This window comes from Moschus berezovskii, chromosome 14 (genome assembly GCF_049115385.1).
Source record: "Moschus berezovskii isolate FMDL1 chromosome 14, NW_MosBer_1.0, whole genome shotgun sequence".
Lineage (NCBI taxonomy): Eukaryota > Metazoa > Chordata > Mammalia > Artiodactyla > Moschidae > Moschus > Moschus berezovskii.
The window spans coordinates 55813365-55833469 of NC_142473.1; the positions used below are offsets into that span (position 1 = coordinate 55813365).

At 57.8% G+C, this 20105-nt stretch overlaps 1 protein-coding gene across 7 annotated transcripts in view; it reads right to left on the reverse strand.

Annotated features, from left to right (window-relative positions):
- Positions 1–650: 650 nt before the first annotated feature.
- Positions 651–20105, reverse strand: part of ARAP1 (ArfGAP with RhoGAP domain, ankyrin repeat and PH domain 1) — a 63070-nt gene continuing 43615 nt past the window's right edge. For 6 of the 7 annotated variants that reach the window (XM_055423603.2, XM_055423605.2, XM_055423607.2 and 3 more), the window contains 22 exons: positions 18706–18888; positions 17468–17642; positions 16151–16285; positions 14417–14552; positions 14055–14157; positions 13047–13242; positions 12721–12772; positions 12449–12612; positions 12042–12254; positions 11580–11685; positions 11017–11164; positions 10840–10926; positions 10684–10752; positions 10252–10369; positions 8782–8895; positions 8389–8534; positions 7827–7859; positions 4328–4410; positions 3539–3589; positions 3301–3364; positions 1510–1659; positions 651–1256 (listed from right to left, as the gene is read on the reverse strand). In XM_055423603.2, the coding sequence (XP_055279578.2) occupies positions 1239–1256; positions 1510–1659; positions 3301–3364; positions 3539–3589; positions 4328–4410; positions 7827–7859; positions 8389–8534; positions 8782–8895; positions 10252–10369; positions 10684–10752; positions 10840–10926; positions 11017–11164; positions 11580–11685; positions 12042–12254; positions 12449–12612; positions 12721–12772; positions 13047–13242; positions 14055–14157; positions 14417–14552; positions 16151–16285; positions 17468–17642; positions 18706–18888 (2544 nt within the window). In that variant the 3' untranslated portion in view covers positions 651–1238. The remainder of the gene's footprint in view (positions 1257–1509; positions 1660–3300; positions 3365–3538; positions 3590–4327; positions 4411–7826; positions 7860–8388; positions 8535–8781; positions 8896–10251; positions 10370–10683; positions 10753–10839; positions 10927–11016; positions 11165–11579; positions 11686–12041; positions 12255–12448; positions 12613–12720; positions 12773–13046; positions 13243–14054; positions 14158–14416; positions 14553–16150; positions 16286–17467; positions 17643–18705; positions 18889–20105) is intronic. The other variant, XM_088843169.1, reaches the window with a different exon arrangement.

Here is a 20105-nt window from a genome sequence, read left to right on the forward strand (position 1 = left end):
GCCCCAGTGGCTTAGGCTGGGAGGTCAGCCTGTCTGCCCGCTGGTCCCTGGAGAGAGGCTGGTAATGAGGCTTTAGGCAGAGGCAGGAATGTGGTGTCTGGCACCTTCCCAGGGAGTCCCAAATTCGTCTCTGCCCCCTACTTGCCAGGGCCTTGTCTTCTTGGAGGAGATGGCCAGGCAGTGCCCAGTGAGGGCAGCTTCCTGGTTCAAGGCAGGGCACCTCTGGAGGGTTATGCACAAAAGGCCAGGGTAACCTGAGGCCCTTCTTCCTAATATAGCTCTGGTGCCTCTGTGACCTTGTGTCTCTAGAGGGGCTGACAAGCTACCCTGAGTCACTCATATACCACACACCCAGCCCCTGGCTTGGAATCAGACTGCAGCAGGGAGAGTCCAGCTGGGGTCTGTCCTGGCCAGCGTCAGGACCTGCAAGTCCCACCCTGGCTGCACAGGAGTACAATGAGGACAGCCTGGAGCCCAGCTGGGGCTCTGCCTGAGGCAGGCGGCGAGTGTCTGAACAGGGGAGGGCCTGGAGGCAGCAGGGCCAGGTCCCCGGCTTCAGGGCACAAGGCATTCACCTCTGGACCTCCTGGCCCCTCTTACCCCGGGACACCGGAAACCCCCAACCAATTACAGACCTCAGCACCAGGGGATAAAATATACAGATATATTTATATTATCAAAAGGTCCCCAAAGTGGGGAGGGGGCCCCGGGCAGCCTGGGCCCTCCCAGTAAGCCCAGACCAGAAAGGGGGCTGAAGTCCCCCAAGTCCAGTTCTCGGCCCTGTACACATTTACCCAGAGCTCCCTCCCCACCCCAGCTGAGTGTTCCTTCAGAGTATCCGCTTTCGGCTGTTCTGGAGTTTGTGGCCAACGGGTGGGCTCCCTTCCAGCGGGGGCCTCGGGGCCTCGAGCCTCTGAAAGGACGGCAGCCTGCCAGGGTTCCTGACAGACGCCCATCTTTCCAACCCCTCCAAACTCAGGGTGGGTGACCCTGTGAGAGCAGGCCAGGAGGGCTAAGCACCTGGACAGAGCAGGTTAGGGATTCCTCCTCAGGCAGACCCTGCTGCCTGACCCTCCATGTCCTGGCCAGGGAACCCCAGGCTGCAGTCAGGATGAGGGGCGTGGGGATGCGGCTTCCTCAGGCGCCCCCTGCTGGCTCACGCCAGGCACGCAGGGCATGAGGGTGTCTGCCCAGGAAGGCTTCACTGCAGCGGCGGCGTGGCAGAGTCCCAACAGGGCTCAGACGTTTCGGAGAAGCTGTGGGAAGGCAGAGAAGCCCAGATTCCATAAGCACGTTTGTGAAGACTCACAGGGAGTAGGGGGCCAGGGGCCAGCAATAGAGGGGGCTCCCATGAACCAGGTGAACCCAAGGGGCCTGTCAGGGCTCCCACTGAGGACGGACGGACGGGGCCGGAGGCACTCAGAGAGGAGGAACAAAGGTAAGTCAGGGAGAAGGCGGGCGCCAGCCAGGTCCCCAGACGCCTGCACACAGGGATGGAGAGCCACTCACAGAAAGGGGGTCCGCAGAAAAGGCGGCCACACTCCGGCGCATCTCGTTCTCACTGCCTCGCAGGGGGATCAGCGAAATGCTGCCCAGCCGGACCTCAGGCGCTGCCCGGGACACGCGTGAGGGCTCCGAGGGCCACACCAGGCCGTCGTGCTGGGCGGCAGGGGAGAGGAGGGGCGCTGGGCCTGGGCTCGGCTTCCGCTGGGCCCTGACACTCGGCTCTGGATCCACCCACCCTTCCCAGAAATGCCTCGGCTATGATCTGAGGTGAAACCCTCAGCTTTGATCCGAGCCGATATGAGAAGCAGCTGTTAGGAGAACATGACTGTATCCCCGGCAAAGCCCAGCCAATTATGTTACTCAACAGCTCTCATTTCCAGGTCCACAAACAAACCGCTCCAAGAATGCAGCGCCAAGAAAACAGTTCTACAGGAACAAGTCTGCTTCCTTTCACCAGAAACCCAGAAAACTACAGAATCCACCCTGATCCTGATAGACGCCGACTATCAGGAAGCTCAGGGCTACAAGAGCTCAACCCGAGGCCCTGGTACAGTCTTGTCTTCCTTTTCCCCAAATGATTCTCAGTTCTCATTTAAAAAACCTGTTTGGGGACTACCCTGGTGGTCCAGTGGACTCTGCACTCCCAATGTAGGGTTTGATCCCTGGTCAGGGAACTAAGATCCCACATGCTGTGAGGCCAAAACAAAAACAAAAACACACCTGTTTTCCAGCCCAACCCTCTGGCCCTGTTCTGGCTTCAAATCCTCTCCAACCTGCTCCCACACAGCCCCCTGCAGCAGCCACCTCATGGGCCCCCTCACCTCCAAGCTCAGCCCTCACTCCATCCTTCCCTACAAGCCGCACCCAGAATGAACCCTCTCAGACGCAACCCAGCACACCACTCTTGCTTAAAAGTCTCCCTTAGAACTACCGACTGACAAGGTCAGCTTCCTTGGTGTGGCCTCCGAGACTGAGATTTTACTCCCAGCCCCCTTTTCAGCACCAATGTCTAGCATTCCTAGGCCTCTCCCTTTACGCCCTCTCAGTCCTGCCACGCCTGTGAGCAAACTGTTTCCTTGGCCTAGAATCCCCCCGCCCCTACCTCTGCTTGGGACCACTCCCTGATCCCCAAAGATTCCACCTCCATGATACCTTCTCCCTGCTGCCTTCCCCACCCCGCCACCACCTCCATGAGGTAGCATCCCTGGCTTCCCTCTGTCACCCAAGCGCTCAGCTCTAACAGGCCCGTTCTGGATCTGTTTTCCTTTCCACATGGGGAGTGAGTGCCCAAGGGCAGGGGCCTGCACCCTCTGTCTCTAGCATGCCTGGCTCCAGACTGGACCACAGCAGGTGCCAGGAAGGGTTTATAAGAGAATGAACATGCTGCTGCTGCTGCTAAGTCACTTCAGTCGTGTCCGACTCTGTGTGATCCCATAGACGGAAGCCCACCAGGCTCCCACTTCCCTGGGATTCTCCAGGCAAGAACACTGGAGTGGGTTGCCACTTCCTTCTCCAATGTGTGAAAGTGAAAAGTGAAAGTGAAGTCGCTCAGTCGTGTCTGACCCTCAGCGACCCCACGGACTGCAGCCTACCAGGCTCCTCCATCCATGGGATTTTCTAGGCAAGAGTGCTGGAGTGGCTTGCCATTGCCTTCTCCGGAGAATGAACATACAAATGCCTTAAAAGCAATTCAAAATCCTGAAGCAATCAGTGGCCTGAACAGTGAAGAAGCATACCCATGTTCTGTAATGGAGGCCTTCTGGGACCCCACCCCCCGCCCCCCACGCCTGCTACCTGCACGAAGAGGAAGGTGGCAAACCACTCCCGGAGCTCCATCTGGGTCTCACAGCACAGGTACCTGCAGGGTGGGGCACAGATCTGGACACCATCAGGGCCGGCCCGGCTGAGCAGGGACACCCTACCCTGCTCTCCTGCCCAGGGTCTCAGGGGCAGGGCCCAGACCTGGACAGTGAGGGGACCCAGTCCAGGGGGACGTGCTACCACCTCTCCTCGGCCTGGGGCCCTCGCTCACCACTGCTGCTTCTCGTGTTTCTCCGTCTCATGTATCACCGTGAAGCCCCAGCTGCAGAGAAGGAGCAGATGGGGTCACTTGACAACCCGGAGAGGCCTCACAGCCCGGCAGCCTGGAGCAGGGCTGGGGGTAAAGTTCAGGGCCTTCGGCAGGCACAGCACATCCCAGCCTCCGTCTCCTCTCACAGCCCCCCACACCAGCCTCCCTGGGCCTTGGCTCCCTACCCCCGAGCTCTATCCCCCAGAGACAAGCAGGCACAGCCAAGGGCTAAGAGGAGAATGCCAGAAACCCAAGTCGAGTGACTACAATTAATAACAATGGTAGTGGCTGTGCATCGCTCTTCAACTTTTAAAACACAGAACCATCTCAACTATATTTCAATTTAAAAAAAGAAGAAAAAAACCACAACCACCTTTTGGAACAGGCATGCCATTATTTTTCCCATTCTACAGATGTGGGAAGTGAAGCACATAGAGGTCCCAGAGTTACTCAGTGACTAACTGGGTTTCCATCCAGGCCAATGGTTCTTAGACATGAGCAAGCATCAGAGTTCCCAACATGGCTTGTAACAGCCCAGACTGCTGCCCCCACCCCAGAATCCATAATTTAGCACGGCTGGGGCGGTATGTGAGAATCTGGGTTTCTAACATGTTTCCAGGCGATGCTGATGCTGCTGGTCTGGGAGACCACACCTTCAGAACTACTGAACCAACTCCTGTCAAGTTCACAGCCCTCAGCCGGGTCTCCCCCGTCAGTTCTGAGGCCCACAGACCCACTTCCCCAGCTCACCAGGTCGGCGGCCGGAGTTTCTTCTTCACTCCCAGGTAGACTTTGAGACTCCTGACAGGCCACTCCTTCTCAGGCCGGTGACTCTGGGTGGGGGAGGGCAGAGGGAGTGGGCACTTCAGCCAGTCGGGGTGGGCACTGGGGCAGGACTCCCAACTGGATGCCTCCCTCCCCCTTCTCCCAGCCCCTCTGTATCCCAGCACAGGGGCCCTCCTTTGGGAAGCCTTCCTGACAAAGCCCTCCCTGATCACAATTCAGCCCAACAGAGCCCCCAGGCCGCTCTCCCTGCAGCAGCATCAGACAGTCAACCCTCAGTCCCCAGGGCAGCTGGATGTCCACAGCAGTGACTCCCAGTCCCTCCCTGGTGACTTGCAGCATCAGCTGGTCCAGCTCGTCTGCGGAGGGACACATCTGCACGCTGCACATCGCCCTCTGGCACTGAACTAAACAAGCGTGTGCAAGCTGAGCACCTCGGCCAGCTGCTTGTGTCCATCTATCTCAGGTCATTTATTCCTCACCCCTCCCTGCCCTGCGGAGGCTCCAGGGTTGACTGTGTGAACAGAAGGTTTGTGGGGTGAGCAGTTACTGATTCTTTGATTCCACAAAGTGAAGACTAGTGACTCCAGCTGAAGCAGAATGGCTGTTCGGTAGACCACAGGAAGAACTTCCCAATGGTCTAGGTCAGGAAGCAGCAGACCAATGTACTGGGGAGAGGCACCAGATCACTGACATGCTCACCTCTGGTCCCCGCCTCTGCATATGGGTCTGGGCTTGGGAGAAGCAGGCTGGCTCGGAGGCAGGGGAATGGGAGCAATGACCTCCAGGGAAGCAGTTAGTTAGAGGTCAAGCTGATGAGCCTTCCTCCTGCTCTGGGAGCCACTTGCTCAAAGCCCTGCCCCCACCAGGCAACCCTGGTGCCAGCAGGGGCACTGGGGTGGATGGCAGGGGAGGGGGTCCCACTTACAACCGAGACTGGGGGTCAAACATTGAGCCACCTCTACTCCGTTCCCCACCGTCGCTCCCAGCCACCCCCAGGCATGGCTCCTCAGCAGGGACAGAAAGAGGGGACCCAGGGGATGGGCAGGAAGTGGGAGAGTTTGGGGAATTGGTGGACTTCCTGGTGAGGTCGCAATAGGATGGGCTGACTAGGGATCAGTGGAGACTTTGGTACTGTCACAGGGTTGTGGTTCAGGAGGGGCTTATTAGGAACCTTCATCCTGCTTTCACCCCTAGTCCCCCTAATGACCAAGCCTCTGGTGGGGGAGCCCTGTATCTCCTGCCTGTAGCAGGACAATGGTGCCCAAGAGGGCCAGGAACAAGTGGGGCTGCGGGCAGGGAGGAAACTGAACTGGGCAGAGGGAAGGGAAATCAGGCTGTGGATATGAGGGGAACAAGGTGTGAGAAGAATGCAGCAGAAAAGAAGCCGATGCGCAAGCAGGGAAGACACAAGGCTGAGAGCACTGAAGAAACCAGACTGAGGTTGGAAGAAACCAGGCAGCGAGAATGGAAAGGCCGAGACAGAGGTCCCAAAAGAACGTGGGCTGTAGGCGTGGGAACATCCGGCTCTGGGCATGGCAGGAGAGACTGTGGTGGAAACTGGGCTGCAGGTACAGAAGGAAACAGGCTGGGGAATGAAAAGCAGGCGGCGGGCTTCAAGAAGTCAGGCTGTGGGTGTGAAGGGAACAGAACTAAAAGCAAGGAGTAAAGGGAACCAAGAGTGGGCGGAGCAGGGTGAGGAGAAAACTGTGGGAATGAAGGAGTTCAAGCCAGGCCGTGGCTCTGTGAGAATCAGAAAAAACAACCCTCAAGCCTCAGGTGCTGGTACGCGTGGTGCATACATGGCAGGTGTATGACATCAGCGTGGCCAAGACAGGGAGGTTGAGAGGGCTTTGGGGGGCAAGGGCGCATCAGTCAATGTAATCTTCTGATCAAGCAGCTTATCTTTCCAGCATTTCCAAGGTATACGGTCAATGACAGGGAATGAAGCTCAAAGACCTCTGCAAGAACCCAGATCTTTCTAGAATGTACCTTTCCAGGTGCCTCAGGGTCTTTAACAATGGGAGACCCCAGGATGAGGCTTGGGTCTTCACCTATCCTGAACTTCCAGGGGTTGTTCCAAATTCAAGTCTTTCTTCCCACTGCCCCACACACTAGCAAATACCAGGATTACAAACAGCTCACTGGCTCCTATGAGACCAGTGCTGGCTGCCCCAGGACAGCAACACCAGGGTCCACACTAGCCCTCACTGCCGAGGCCTTTTCCCCTAAACTTCAGGAGGTAAAAAGCTGGAGCTCTGAGGCTTACAAATCTGGATTTGAAACCCAGTCTACCGCCTAGAGATGGGCTTGGACAAAGCACTTGAAGCCTGCTTTCTCCCTGTGAAGTAGGGACGATACCCTCCCTGGAGGACAGCAGGGAGATTCCATGTCCCAGTACGGGAAAGGCTGGACACAAAGCCTGGTTCCATACACGTTAGATCTGCTTCCTCTTTCTAGCTCTCCTGCCTTCTCTCCTCCACGTCACAGGATCAGCAGGCGCTGATACTCTTTCAGGTGCCTCAGCCATCCTTCCTCCTCTCTGTCCACACACAAACAGTCCCTAGAGGGAGGGAGCCAGGAAGAAGGCATCCCAGAACCAAGGGGGACTGACGAGAAGGGTAAGGCCCAGAAGTAAGGATGTGATGACGATGACAGAGGGAGGCAAAGGAGAGAAGAGGAGGCATTCCCCACACGGGCCAGCAGACGCCCAGGCTGCATTAACAGAGATATAGTGTGCAAAGAGAGGGAGGTGAGGGTCCTGCTCCATCTGCTCTGCTCCCTCCATGGCAGCCAGGCCTCTTCCTTAGGAGACCCAAGGAGCAGGAAGGGCAGGAGACACTGGGAGGAGCTCAGGCTGGACCCCTGGGCTTAGAAACAGGTTTCTGCTGACTGTTTCCACAGAGCACCTGCACTCTGTCGTACCCAAGGCACAGCTGGGATCCACAGGGGTATTGTGGGAGGCAGGTCTCAGCTGAACCTGAGCAAGGGCTTTCTCCCAGACAGGAGTATCATTCTAGGGATAGGACAGCCCCCAGGGAGGAGAGGTTGAGCTTCCCTCTCTCAGGGTGTGTAAACAAAGGGTGGCAACCAGTGGGGAATATACCACAAGCTTCTGTAGTCCTGCTCTCATGTTTTAGGATAAGGAAAGTAACAATGATGTTCTCATAGTGCTGGAACTCTCTCCAGGGTTGGAAAGAGGGTAGTTCCTACGGCCTCCACTAGCTGGCTCCACAGCTGAGTCCTTTGGAGAATTCGAAAGCACTGATGGGGGAGCCTGGCGAAGGACTCTGGGACAGGGCTGGTGATGAGAAGGGCAGGAGCCTAGGCCACAACCCCTGGGTAGAGGCCAAGAAACCATGCCTGGAGATGGCCAGGAGCTCTGGCTGTGACCCTGTGCTCCCACCAGGCTCATTTGGCCCCCAGGTGGTGTAAGGCAGCTGGCAGTTGACCCAGAGCTACTCACGGTCTCAGGGGCCCCGCTCCATGGCCTCTGGCTCTGTTTGATAGAGGATCAGGGTTACGGACGAAGGAGGCCCAGGGCTAGGACGGTGTGTGTAGTGGTGCGTGGCGGGATGTGGCTCATATGTGCCAAAAATGCGGGGGAGGCACTGGGATGGAAACGTCGTCTGGTCAAGGAGGACACCTGACATGTGGACAGTGTGGGCAGAGTGGGCTGGGAGTGAGTATGGCCTATGAAGCAACAAGGCATGCACGGGCCACAACTTGGGGCTGTCACCACACAGCATGTTCTTTTGGGTGACATGACCAGGCATGGAGGGACAGCACATGCCTGATGTAACGGCATTCAGGTACCAGGGCCTGGGAGGGCCCCAGGGCAAAGCCAGAGCCACAGCGGGAGGGTCTCTGAGAGTCCACAGCCCCCCGCAACCAGTGCTGTGCCGCATCAAGACCCCACAATGGGGATGCTCCCACCATCAGGCCCAGGGGGACACTGGAGCCTGGGTGACCAAGCATGTGTCGGTGCAGGTGCCCATTGCAGAGCAGGACCCGGCAGGATCACGTACCCGGACCTCCTTATAGAGCCGCAGGCAGCTGCTGTTGAGGATGAAGTAGCGATCGTGGAAGCCGCCTGTGGGCAGGCCCAGGCCCAGAAGGCTGCGGTCCTCTCGGAACTTCATCATGCCGTGCTTGGTCTCGCCCACGTGGCTGGCTGGGGGAGGAGTGGAGTGGGCACGGGCTGTGCCCACCAGTGGACACAGACACCCGGGGCGGGGTCCCCCAACGAAGGAAACTGCCCTGTCCTGCCTCAGCCTCTGAAGAGGCCTGCCCCCCTGGTACTTGCTGCCTAAGCCTCTCCTGCCCGGCTCCACCATATCCTGCTCCGGGTCTAGATGGAGGGACCCCCCAACCAGGCTTCCCAGCCCTGCAGGCACTGCCCACCCAGGGACACCACCTACCTAGGTACAGCAGCATGGCCTCCATGGACTGGTGCTTCTTTACCACCAGGTAGCTGTCCGTGCCCAGCCCGTGCAGGATGGGAAGCACCTTCTCCGCAAAGTGCAAGGGGCGCTCTGGGGAGAGGACACTTGTTCACTGGGGCCACAAGGCCGGACAGCACTGAGGGCTGGCCCGTGGACACACATCACCTACGTGGCGAACAGTGCCATCCACTGCCTCTGCCTCCCAGTGACACATTGCTCCCCTGACCACTCCTGACACATCTGGGCAGGACCAAATCTGCTCCAACCTACCACGTTCAAAACCAAGCTGGTGATCTTTCCTGCGTGTCCTCATCAGGGCAAAGAGCACTGCCCACCAGGCCACTCAAGCCAGAAATAAACTCTGCTCCCTCTCAGTCTGCAATGTGTCGAACCTCTTTGCTTCTTTCCAGCGCTTTGCAGCCACCCTGGCGCGTGATACCATCTTCCTGGACCAGCGGTGTGGCCTCTGAAGCAGTCCCTGCCATGGGCTCTCACCCCCTCTCTCCGTGTCCCTCTACCCACCAGTAAGGAGGAATCTTTCCCAGCTCCCAGCCGCTAACTCTTCAATGGCCTTGTGCTGTTGTCAGGCCACGAGAGTGGCCTCCGCCTCCATCTTCAGCCCCGCCCCGTGCCACACCCCTCACTGTCCTGATGTCAAGCTCCTTGAAAGGACAGTGTCCCTGGCCACCACAGGGCCTTTGTCCATGCTGTCCCCACTGCCTGGAAGTACATTCCTCTCTTCTTCGCCAAGTAACCCCTACTCTTCCTTAATCTCCTAGTCCAGTGACTCCAAAGCCAGAGACCTTGTTATAAGCTTTGGTGGCATTATGGCTCTTTCTTTCACAGAAGTTAACACAGCTGTAGTTGTGTGTTTATGGGTGTGATCTCAGGATCAGTATCTCTATTCCATACTAGAGTAACCCCTGTGAGGGAAGGGACTATGTACCCGACTCTCCTGCCGAGTGCCTGGCACTCAACAGACAACAGTAAAACAAATGAACAGATACATCCTCAACCTCTACTGCCACTGAGACCATCCTTCACCCTAAAATGCCTTTATCACCCCTCTTCACCACCGTGTCCCCTTAACAACACCATCACCAGCACCACACCCCGTTTCTCCAGCATGCTTATCACCACCCACGCTGTCACCCACAATCCCATTATCAAATTCAGCATCTCCACTGCTGCAAGCACACCAACCTCGTTAACACTAGAGAAAGCGCCAGAGCTGACACGATCTACTTCACCATCCCTCCCATCAGCCACGTTACAGCTGCCACCTGAACCCCCACCAGCACACCTTCAGCACTATCCCTGAGGTCAAAACCTGACAGTAACATCCATCACCTAAAAGCCCCCTTGCCACCAGCATCACCAAACTGGGATAGAGGACGGCGGACTGGGGCTGCCCCATTTCCTGCATCCGTCCCGGTGGTCACGCACCTGCCTCCTCCCTCTCGTTGACTTCGAAGCAGGTCCAATAGTCCTTCTCCCTGATGCCCACATTCCTGCGATCCAGGATCTCCAAGGTAAGCTCCTCTGCGGTCATGGATGCTGGGATCTGCGGGGACCCAGGAGGACGAGGAGGAGGAGATCAGCCTACCCAACCCCCAGCCCCCACTTTGTCACAACCTTGCTGTGCGGTTGTGAGCCCACCCCTCAGGGTCCTCTGGAGTACTGGGATGCAGGAGGCTGTCTCTGAGTGGTTCTGATGGGTGAGGAGAAGGGAAAGAGACAGGCCCCGGCACTGGCCAGATATAGGTCCCAAACCAGGGCTCCCCTGGGGGTAGAAGCCATGCTCCCTGGTCATCGGAGCCTGTGCCTGGTCCAGCCTGACTCTCCTAGCCCCCTGGCCTCTCGGTTCCTGGTCCCCACCTTGACATGTTGCTCCGCCTCCGCCTTCTTCTCCTCTAGGTACACGGTACAGATGAAGTCACCAGCGTGCTGTGGGGAGACAGGGCTCAGCGGGAGGCCTGGGGAGTGGGTGCAGGTGCCTCGCCTAAGCCCTCCACCCCAGGCCCTGCCCTTCACCTGGGTCCCGCTCGCAGTGCCAGCCACACGCATCTTCACGATGGCAGTGACCTCCTCTCGCTGCTTCCTCAGCTCCTCCTCATCCACCTGCGAGGGGGAGAGGGATAGGGACAGACGGTCACTGCTGCCTGTGAGGCTGAATGCTGCCCACCACTGCCCACCGGCTGGGGAACGCACACTAAACACCACCACGTAGTGGCTGATGAGGTCTTCCACCACACGTCCAGCCTTGTAGTCCTGCCCATCTGTCTGGAAGAGCGTGGGCCCAAACACAATAGCCAGGTTGTGCGTGTTCATCTGGTTCGTGTCTGAGAAGCACTGGACACTGGACACGGAAGGTCAGAAGCCCTGAATGAGGGGTCTAACCCAGGACTTCCCCACCTCACCTTCCTAATTCCTGCCAGGTCCGTGAATGGCTCCTGGAGTGAAGTCAGGGTAGGTCCCAGTCAGAGAGGACCATAGTTAAGAGAGAGGAACAGGGGACAGTCTTTTTGACCAAGTCTTGGGTCCCAGGGAGAAGCAAGGCTGGGAAATTTGAGAGATATGGCTGCTAGGTGAAACCTCCTCTCCTCTCCCACCCTGAAGGAAGCAAGCTGGGAGCCAAAGTGTCCAAGACCAGGGAACATCATAAGGCAACACTCAGTTCCCAGACCCACCTGGTTCCCAGGGGAGAAGAGTCAGCCAGGTTGGGAGTAGAAGAGTCTTTTCCACCCCAGCCCCCCAGGAGTGCTGCTCCTCACCAGTACAAGTGGCTGATAAGAGCCTTCACTGTGGCCCGGTTGACTGGGGGCAGACGTGCCAGAAGCTCTCGGTACCTGGACACCTTCTCCTCCTCATCCTCAATCTCTGGGTGGGGGGAGATGGATCAGGTCAGGAATCTGCCCCCAATAACCACCTTCCCTTCTCACCCCTCTTGGCTACTCTGCCTCTCATCCTAGGTGATACCACTCTCTAGCCCCCTCTAAGTCAAATAAGGCCAGCCATGTAACAAAAAGAAAGAATTCTCCAACTCCAAGGGACCCCAGCTCTGCATAGAGTGACAATGGGAATGAGAGGCAAGGAGGAAGGGGCACTAGAGCCCACCGCTGGGGCACGTTTAGCCCCAAGCGCATGATGGGGAGCGCAGGGAAAACTGAGATCAGAGTGTACAAGTCAGCAGCACTGGCCTGGGTCTCATACTGGGCGTGGGCTACAGGGCCCACCTGAGGCCTCCAGCCAGGCCAGGCGCTGGACTCGAGTGAAAAGCCCATCAGGCAGATCTCGCAAGAAGCGCTTGAGTGCGGAGGAGACGTCGTCCACGTGCTGCTCGCCCTCCTTGAGGCGCACAGAGCGAGCGTCCAACCGTAGGCTCTCCAGCAGCCGTAGTGTCTTTGACGTCTGCCCACACTTGCGGTAGATGCCCTCCGAGGTCAGGCCTGGAGAAGGGTGGGGCTGAGCTGGGGGCGTGGCAGAGCCGGGGCGTGGCCAAGCATGACGGACTACGGGCATTGGTCAAGGGGCGGGCCTCGAGGCTCTCAGGAAGATCCCAGGAAGGCGAGGCTCTGCGGCAGGAGGGGAAAGTCTCTCCAGGAGGGGCGGGGCGGGGCCTGTGCATGGAGGCGGAGCTCACCGCACTGCGTGATGTAGTCCACACAGCGGTACACGATCACCGGGATATCCGAATCTCCCAGCTGCTGCTCTGACAACGTGTCCCCAGAGCTGGCCGCTGCTTTCTGGATGGCCCCCAGCCAGCCCATGAAGTCCAGCCGCCTCTCCCCCTGGATGTACAGCGTCCTGGGCCAGGGAGTCAGTCACTTGGGGGACCCACCACCTGTCCCACCCCTCCCAGGCCTGTCAGACCGCCCGGGCTTCTCAGGGCCCCTTCGGGAAGCCAAGGCTCACCTCCGTCGCTCCACCAGCACCAGCACCTGGTTCTCGCTGTCCCCCTGGATGGCTGCGGAGAAGCCAGTTGAGGTGAGGTCCAGGCCTAGTTCACGGTACCTAACCCGCTCCCTCCCGAAGCTCTCTGGGTCCACACACCCCTGGGACCCGCCCACCAATCCATGGGGTGGCTGAGATGCATCCCAAGGTCAGGAGAGGACACGAGCAGACAGGCTGCTCCTTCTGGCCGGGTTAGGGTAGAGTTCAAACTTAAGGAGAGGGGCTGGGGCCTGGGAGCCCAGAATAGGGTGCCCTGGAGATTGCGGCCCAGGTCCAGGCGTACGCACAAAGCTCCTGTAATTTCCGAAGTTGCAGCGGCTCCTCACAGGGCCCCTCTGGGAAGACAGTGTAGAGCTCGGAGCCGGTGAGGGCAAACCAGCCCTCCTGCGCCCGCTGTAGGCTCAGGCCAGCTTTGTAGGGAAGGCGTCCAAGCCTCTCAAAATCCCGAGCCAGCAGATCCTCAGCCAGGGGAGGCACGAACGCCTGGTGGGGAGGCCAGGGACAGGGTAGACAGCCAGGGAGACTGCATCAGCCAACAGCACTGCCCACCTGGGATATCCCAGCTGTTTGGCTTGTGGGCATGTACCGATTTTCCATGCAGTGCAGTGAACTAAGATGGGTATCATGCCCCATTTCATACCATTCAGATATGCCCTCCTCTGGAATGCCTTCCCAGACACCATTAGGGATGTCCCTTCTCTGGGGCACCAAGCATTCTTGCCCTCTGTTGTAGTACCAATTACAGTTTCTGCTGTTTGGACCCCATCTGTCTCCTCTACCAGTCTGGGAGCCACTGAGGAGCTGGGACTATGATTGGTTCATCCAGGTCCCCAGGGCTCTAGGACTGACTCTCAGGAGGCCCCCGGATGACTGACCAATGAACAAGAGAATGAGAGTCACAGGCCCTCAAAACACAGGGACCCTAGAAGTTACCTGATTCTAGTCCCCAGGGCAGAGCTCTCCTTGGCAGCCTCCCTGCCTCCTTCCTCCAGGACAAGGTGCTCGCTCTCCCAGAGGCAGCACTGTTCATCCCAGGATGGCTCTGACTTTCATTATTAAACATACACTGAGCACCTAGGGAGTTCAGGCCCACGACCCTGCTTCCACAGAGTTGAGCTAGGTCTCCTGACTGCCCCCCACCCCCCCGCTCCCGGAGGGCAGCAAGTTACATCTGGCCCTGGGTCTTGTGTCTTCTGCCTTCCATCCAGCCCTGATCAATAAAGCGGGAAAGCCGGGGGTCCTACCCAGCACCCCAACAGACTCCCCCCACACAAGCCTGCTTAACCCAGGCCCACCTTGGCAATGCACTTGACCCACTCACGAGCCAGCTCTGCACTCTCCAGCCCAAATAGGTATAGCCGCTCTCCTTCTGTGTACACTTCAAAGGTGTGCTCAAAACTGTTGATACACAGGCCAAGATTCAGGCCCACTCTGCCAAGCACTGACCCACCTCCACCCACTGCCCCTGAGGCTACCCTTCCCTGGTCCCTGAAGAGGTTAGGGCCTCAGGAGACCTGGTTTAGCCCTTGCACAGCACCAGCTTGCTGTGTGACCCCAGGGAGATTCCACCCGTCTCTGGGCCTGTTTCCCAATCTCCCCAATGGAGGGTTGGACCTTACATCAGTAACAGTCTGTGATTCTGCCTGGGGGTGCTCACCCATGGGTGTCAGGAGTGGGCACTGCCAGACACACAATCTCGCTGGCCCGAATCTCCCCGTTGGGGGTCACTGCCCGCTCATTCTCATAGTAGCTCAGGACCCCATCGCTAAGCACACACCAGCGTCGGCTGAACTCTGGGGAGAAGACAGGCAGGGGAACCGTGAGGGAGCCCTCCACCCTCACCTGAACATTACCACTGCTTCCTCCCTGGAACCCTACTCCCATCTGACTCATGTCCTCTTCACTCTAATTCACAAGCTTCCCCCAAACCCACCTTCCTCTCTGTAGCCCCAGCAAGCCAGCCCCACCCACCTCTCCAGCCACCTCTCTGACCACTCTGGATACACATCCCACACTCCCTGCCTTTGCTCGCCCTATCCCCTTTACCCACACCCTCCCACCCTTCAAGGCCAGCCCAAATGCCCAAGAAGACTTCTATAACGTAACCCCCGTGCCCCACCCTCCTCTGCCAGCAGGACCAACTGCTCTGTTCTCTGCTTCCTCCTATAATGGATCTAAAGAGACTGACAAGATCCCATAAATGAACAGAAATGGGAGTCTGATCCAGGAAAGTAGGAAAAAATACAGACTGTCAAGGTCACGCAGGCTCGTGTAATTCATAGCACTGAGCATCACATAGGCTCAGAGCTTCCTGGCATCCACGGCAAAAAAAAAAAAAGGATGAGTCAGGCAGTTACATATACGATATTGCCAAGCAGAGGGAAGTAGACTAGGGGCAGTGCCCCAGAGGCAGTGAGGTGGTGAGCTGCACAGAGTTCCCAAGAAATCTGTTTGGGAGTTGGAGAGCTTCATCTGGGGGTGCTGAGGGATGCCGTGAGCAATGGCCTCAACAGTGCTCACACAGCAGAGTCTCTCATCCTGTCTAGGAGGACATGACATTTGCCCTCTGAGGGCGGTGTGCCCCAGAGGCTGTCTCCCAGGCTGAACTTCCACAAACATTCCTCATCCTGTGGCCCTGCAGCACACAGGCCCACAGAGAACCATAAACAGACTCAGAAATAGACAAATTAAGGTCAGGTAAGCAGTGTGCAAGTAGGGTAAGAAGGGCTTGCTATTTTGGATTAAGTGGCTGGGAATAAAGTCTTCAAGGAGTGACAGTGAAAGAGACTGGTTTTTAAGTAAGGGACTAACCACGCAGATATTTAGGGAAATGCACTTTGGGTAGAGGGAACCACAAGTACATAGGGTCTGGTGAGTGTGTATGTTTAAGCAGCAGCAAGGAGGCCAGTAAAGCTGAAGAGGAGTCAGCAAGGTAATGGGGTGGGGCAGCTGATGTGCGTGTCCTTGCAGGAACTGGTAATAAGGCCTGTATTCAGATTGTACTCAGAGATGGGAACAAATGGAAGGCTGAGGAGAGAGATGCCAGAGCTTTAAGCTTAGTCTTTAAACTTCCCAACATCCAAGTACTCCAAATACCAGCTGCCCCAGCCCAGGGCTCACACCTAGTAGGCGCTCAACAAAGGGCTTCTTTGAGCTCAAGGAAACTCTGGAAGTGACTCATTCTGCAGTGCCATGCTCCACTCTCACCAGATCAGCCCATTTATTAAGCACTCACTGTATACCCAAGACCACACCCAGGACACCCTGCAAGGTGACTAGACCAGAGTGAACTTGGCACCCTCAGGGGGTCCCCCAGCCTGGCCAGCTCTGGCTTCTCTGGCCCTGCCACCATGCCAGAATGCCATGGCCAGGGCAGGGTCCTGGCACCCACCTTCCCGGGCCCGGCGGTCCTGCAGTAGTTTTCCTGCAGAAGCAGTCTTGTAGACGAAGCTGCTGTGGCTCACAGTTGGCAGGATAACAGAGTAGTGCTTTTCCAGGGGCCTCACTGAATCCAGACGAGGTACCTCTTTGGGGAAGGGAGGGAAAGAGTGGCTGGTCACCATCCAAGGGAGTCCCCCCTCACCCCCACCTGGACTGGGTATTTAAGCTGGCACTCAAGTCACCCGCCCCTGCTCCCTAGCACTGTTCCCTGACTAGCACCCTTGGGCTCCTACTGCCACATTCCAGATTTTGCCTAAAACTTTCTCCACCTTTCCCACTTTGTGTAAATTCCGTCCCACTCACAAGGCCTGGCTCCAATACCTCTCCTTCCAGGGAGCTTCCCTGACTCTCCAGCCCAGCTCTTCCTGTTGGAAGCACAGAGCCAGCACACTAGAATGAGGGGGGCCTGGAGCAAACTCTCTAACAATCCCCAGAGGGAGCTTGGCTCAGACAATGCAAAGCCTAAGGAAGCAGCCTGGCTCCAGCCCTGCTCCCAGTGGTCCCAAAGCCCAAGCCAGCTGGGTGGTCTCCTGTGCCTTCCCGGACACCTGGGCTCCCTCCAGCCCAGCACACCCCACCCACCCATGGCCCTGAGCCCAGAGTCCTGGCCGCCAGGCTCCACCCTTGGTCCTGCGATGTAGCCCCAGAGGCTAGTACTGGGCCATGACCAGTGACACTCACCCCCACCACCCCTTTCTCAGCTACCCCGAGAGTGGGAGCCAAATGGGACCCAACCCAACTGCAACAGAGCCCCACCCAGAGAGCGGCAGACAGGGCTGCCCGGCTGAGTCCCTCCGCACACAGGAAATGCAGTACAGCCTCCCACATACACAGCAACACAGACACACTCTGCACACACACACACACACAAACCCTGAGGCCCTCGACACCCCCAGGTGCAAGGAAGCAGAGCCGCAGCAGCTCAGAGACACACAGACCCAGGCTCATGGATGCTGCCCGGAGGTCCCACACTGTGGGCCAGGGAGGGACCCACAAACACATAAAGAGATGCAGAGACAGAGACACAAAGGGACACGTGTATGAAGGGGAAGCCAGAGGCACAAATGCCCAAAAGTCATGTAAACGTCACACACACACACTGTCGCACCAGGGCCCCTGGAAAAGCTGCAATGACAGCTCAAGTGGTATTTGAATCAGATGGCGATACCCGTCCACTGGCACCCAACAACCAGCATCCATCCCCTCCCAAGGGCCTGACCCTGGCAGCACGGAGATGCCATCCCTTGAGGTGAACAGTCCTACTCACCTGTGGTCCGGTTGTTCCGAAGGAATTCCATCTGCAGTGTCTGTCCCGCCTGCTCGGCAAGAGCCAGGGGCGTAGGGGCCTCAGGGTCCCCTGAGAAGCAGTTGACCCCAGCCCCACAGCCCAGAAGTGCCTGGGTCTCAGCCAGGTCTGAGGTGGTGACTGCGGCGCACAGGGCCTGGACGGATGGGAGCGGAGCGGGAGGGTCAGGCCGAGCCGGAGCCAGAGGCCAGGGGGACAGTGTCATGCAGGGGTGAGAGGGAGGAAGAGGAAGGCGTCACCCAGGTCAAGGGCCCACCCTCAGAGTGAAAGAGAAACAGGGGAGGAAGACAGATGAGGAGAAAAAGAAAGGCCAAAGGGAGTGAGCGGGGAGGGATATCCCCTTAGGGGTCCGAGCCATCCAGGCCTCACCCTGCTGACAGCCCCCTGGGACCGTCAGCCACCAGGCCTGTTCTCTAGAGGATCTCAAGCTCCCTCTGCCTTGAGGAAGGGCAGAGTGGGGTGCTTTGTAGTTCATTCCTCCCACATTTGAATTCCTCACCGCCTGCCCATCCCTCCCAACCAATGGGAGTTGCCGCCCCTCCTGGCTGGCGGCTAGACTGGGCTGGGCTGGGAGCTGGACGCCTGGGTTCCTGGGAGGTGGAGGCCTGGCTCCCACTGGGCTTCGAGCTGGACTGAGCCTGACTGGGTGGGGCTACTTGGGGGAAGGGCTGAAGGTTGACCAGAGGTCACAAGTGGCAACCCCCTTGCTTCAGAGGCGGTTACCTCCCACTCAGGCCAAGTCAGACCAGGGACAGGGCTTGGCTCCCAGTCTGCTGGAGCTTGGGGGCCCATGAGGGGCCTCATCTTGAGTGGGGTGTGGATGGGGGGCGGATCAGAGCAGCCAGCTGTTTTTCATGAGCCTGACAGGAAATAGCATCCCCATCAAGTTCACTCCTTTTGGCAGGATTCAGAAGGAGCAGGATGGGGTGCGGAGACAGAGGAATCAGGGGCGGGAGGGAGGCAGACAGATGCTGGGGACGTGGCCTTGGCCCAAGGGTCAGGCCTGGCTCCTCCTTACTTTGTCCCAACTGTCCCTGTGGCTTAGGCAGTGTCCTTCTGCCGTCTGGGCATCAGTTTCCCTACAGGACCACTCCTCACTCTGAGCTAGTGGGAAAGCTAGGCTGAGACAGAGTGAGGGATGATAGGGGCATGACTAAAGGGGGTGGTTTCAGGGGGCCTCACAGGCCCAGTGCCCTGACCTTGTCCAGCTCCTCCTGGTTGCCAAAGAGTGGGTGGTAGCGGCGGTACTTGCCCTCGCGGTATTTGGCTTCTAGGTGGCACCGCCGGGCACTGGGGCTGCTGTTGGGCTGCAGGGCCTCGCTGGGGGGCACGTTGGCTGCCCAGAAGTGGTTCCCAGCAGCATTGCCCAGCTGTAAGAAGAGCTGTGGGTGCAGGAAAGAGGTCAGAAGGGCAGCCTACAGCTGGGACCCATGCCTAACAAAGCCTTGGTTTTGAGGTTGTTAAGTGAGGGGCTGGAAGAGCCAGGCCATCCGGCCACTCTCCCATCAGGGAAGCTGAGGGGACAGGCTGGCCTGCTGGTGGCCCTGGGTGCTCCCTCACTAACGCTAGGCCTGAGCCTAGTCCCCCAGCTCAGTTATGGGACCAGAGGCAGACAAGACTGTTAAGACTAACAGGTGGAGGCCCAAGTTGGGTGCCTGGCTGGGTGCCTTGCTATCTCCCCACCTAGTCCCACATCTGGAACTCTGCATTCCTAAGACAATCACAGCTGGTGGGGGCCTAGCCTGTCAGCCAACTGAGTGGACAGGGATTATGGAAACATCTCCTGTCCCAGACATTCCTTTCTGGGCTCAGAGGAAGACGGGTGAGGGCAGACTTTTGCAGGACTCCGGCACTCAGGGTATGCATTCTTTCACTTGTGCCACAGCTATCTCCTGGGCCCCCCAGTTTGCCTGCTTGCTAGGTGCTGCGTGGGGTGCTGGAGTCAGAGCAGAGAACAAAGCAGAAACAGTCCCAGCTGCCACTGACTCACACTGTGACTCTGGGAAAGTCATTTTCTCTCCCTGTGTCTCAATATCCTCTGTAAACTGGGGTTCTAACCCTAAGTCACAGGGGATATGACACCCAAACTGCTCTGGAGTCTGCAGCTTGGCTGGGGCAGTAAGGAAGGTGGTGTGTGGTCGGGCCTTGGTCCAGTCTCCTGTTGCAGGTTTTCCCCTGTGACTATCACATATATCAGTACCTGGCAACCCCAAGCACACAGGCACAAATGTACACGCGTGAGTACCCCCCAAAAGAACACACTCAGACCCACTGGCACACGTGAGTAGAGATAAAATGAGGTAAATATTTTAGGCTTTGCAGCATAGTCTCTGTGACATATTCTTTTTCTTCTTCTTTTTTAGCAACCTTTAAAAACATTCTTAGCTCACCAGCCAGTTTGCTGCTGCTGCTGCTGCTGCTAAGTCACTTCAGTCGTGTCCGACTCTGTGTGACCCCATAGACGGAAGCCCACCAGGCTCCCCCGTCCCTGGGATTCTCCAGGCAAGAACACTGGAGTGGGTTGCCATTTCCTTCTCCAATGTGTGAAAGTGGAAAGTGAAAAGTGAAAGTGAAGTCGCTCAGTCGTGTCCGACCCTTA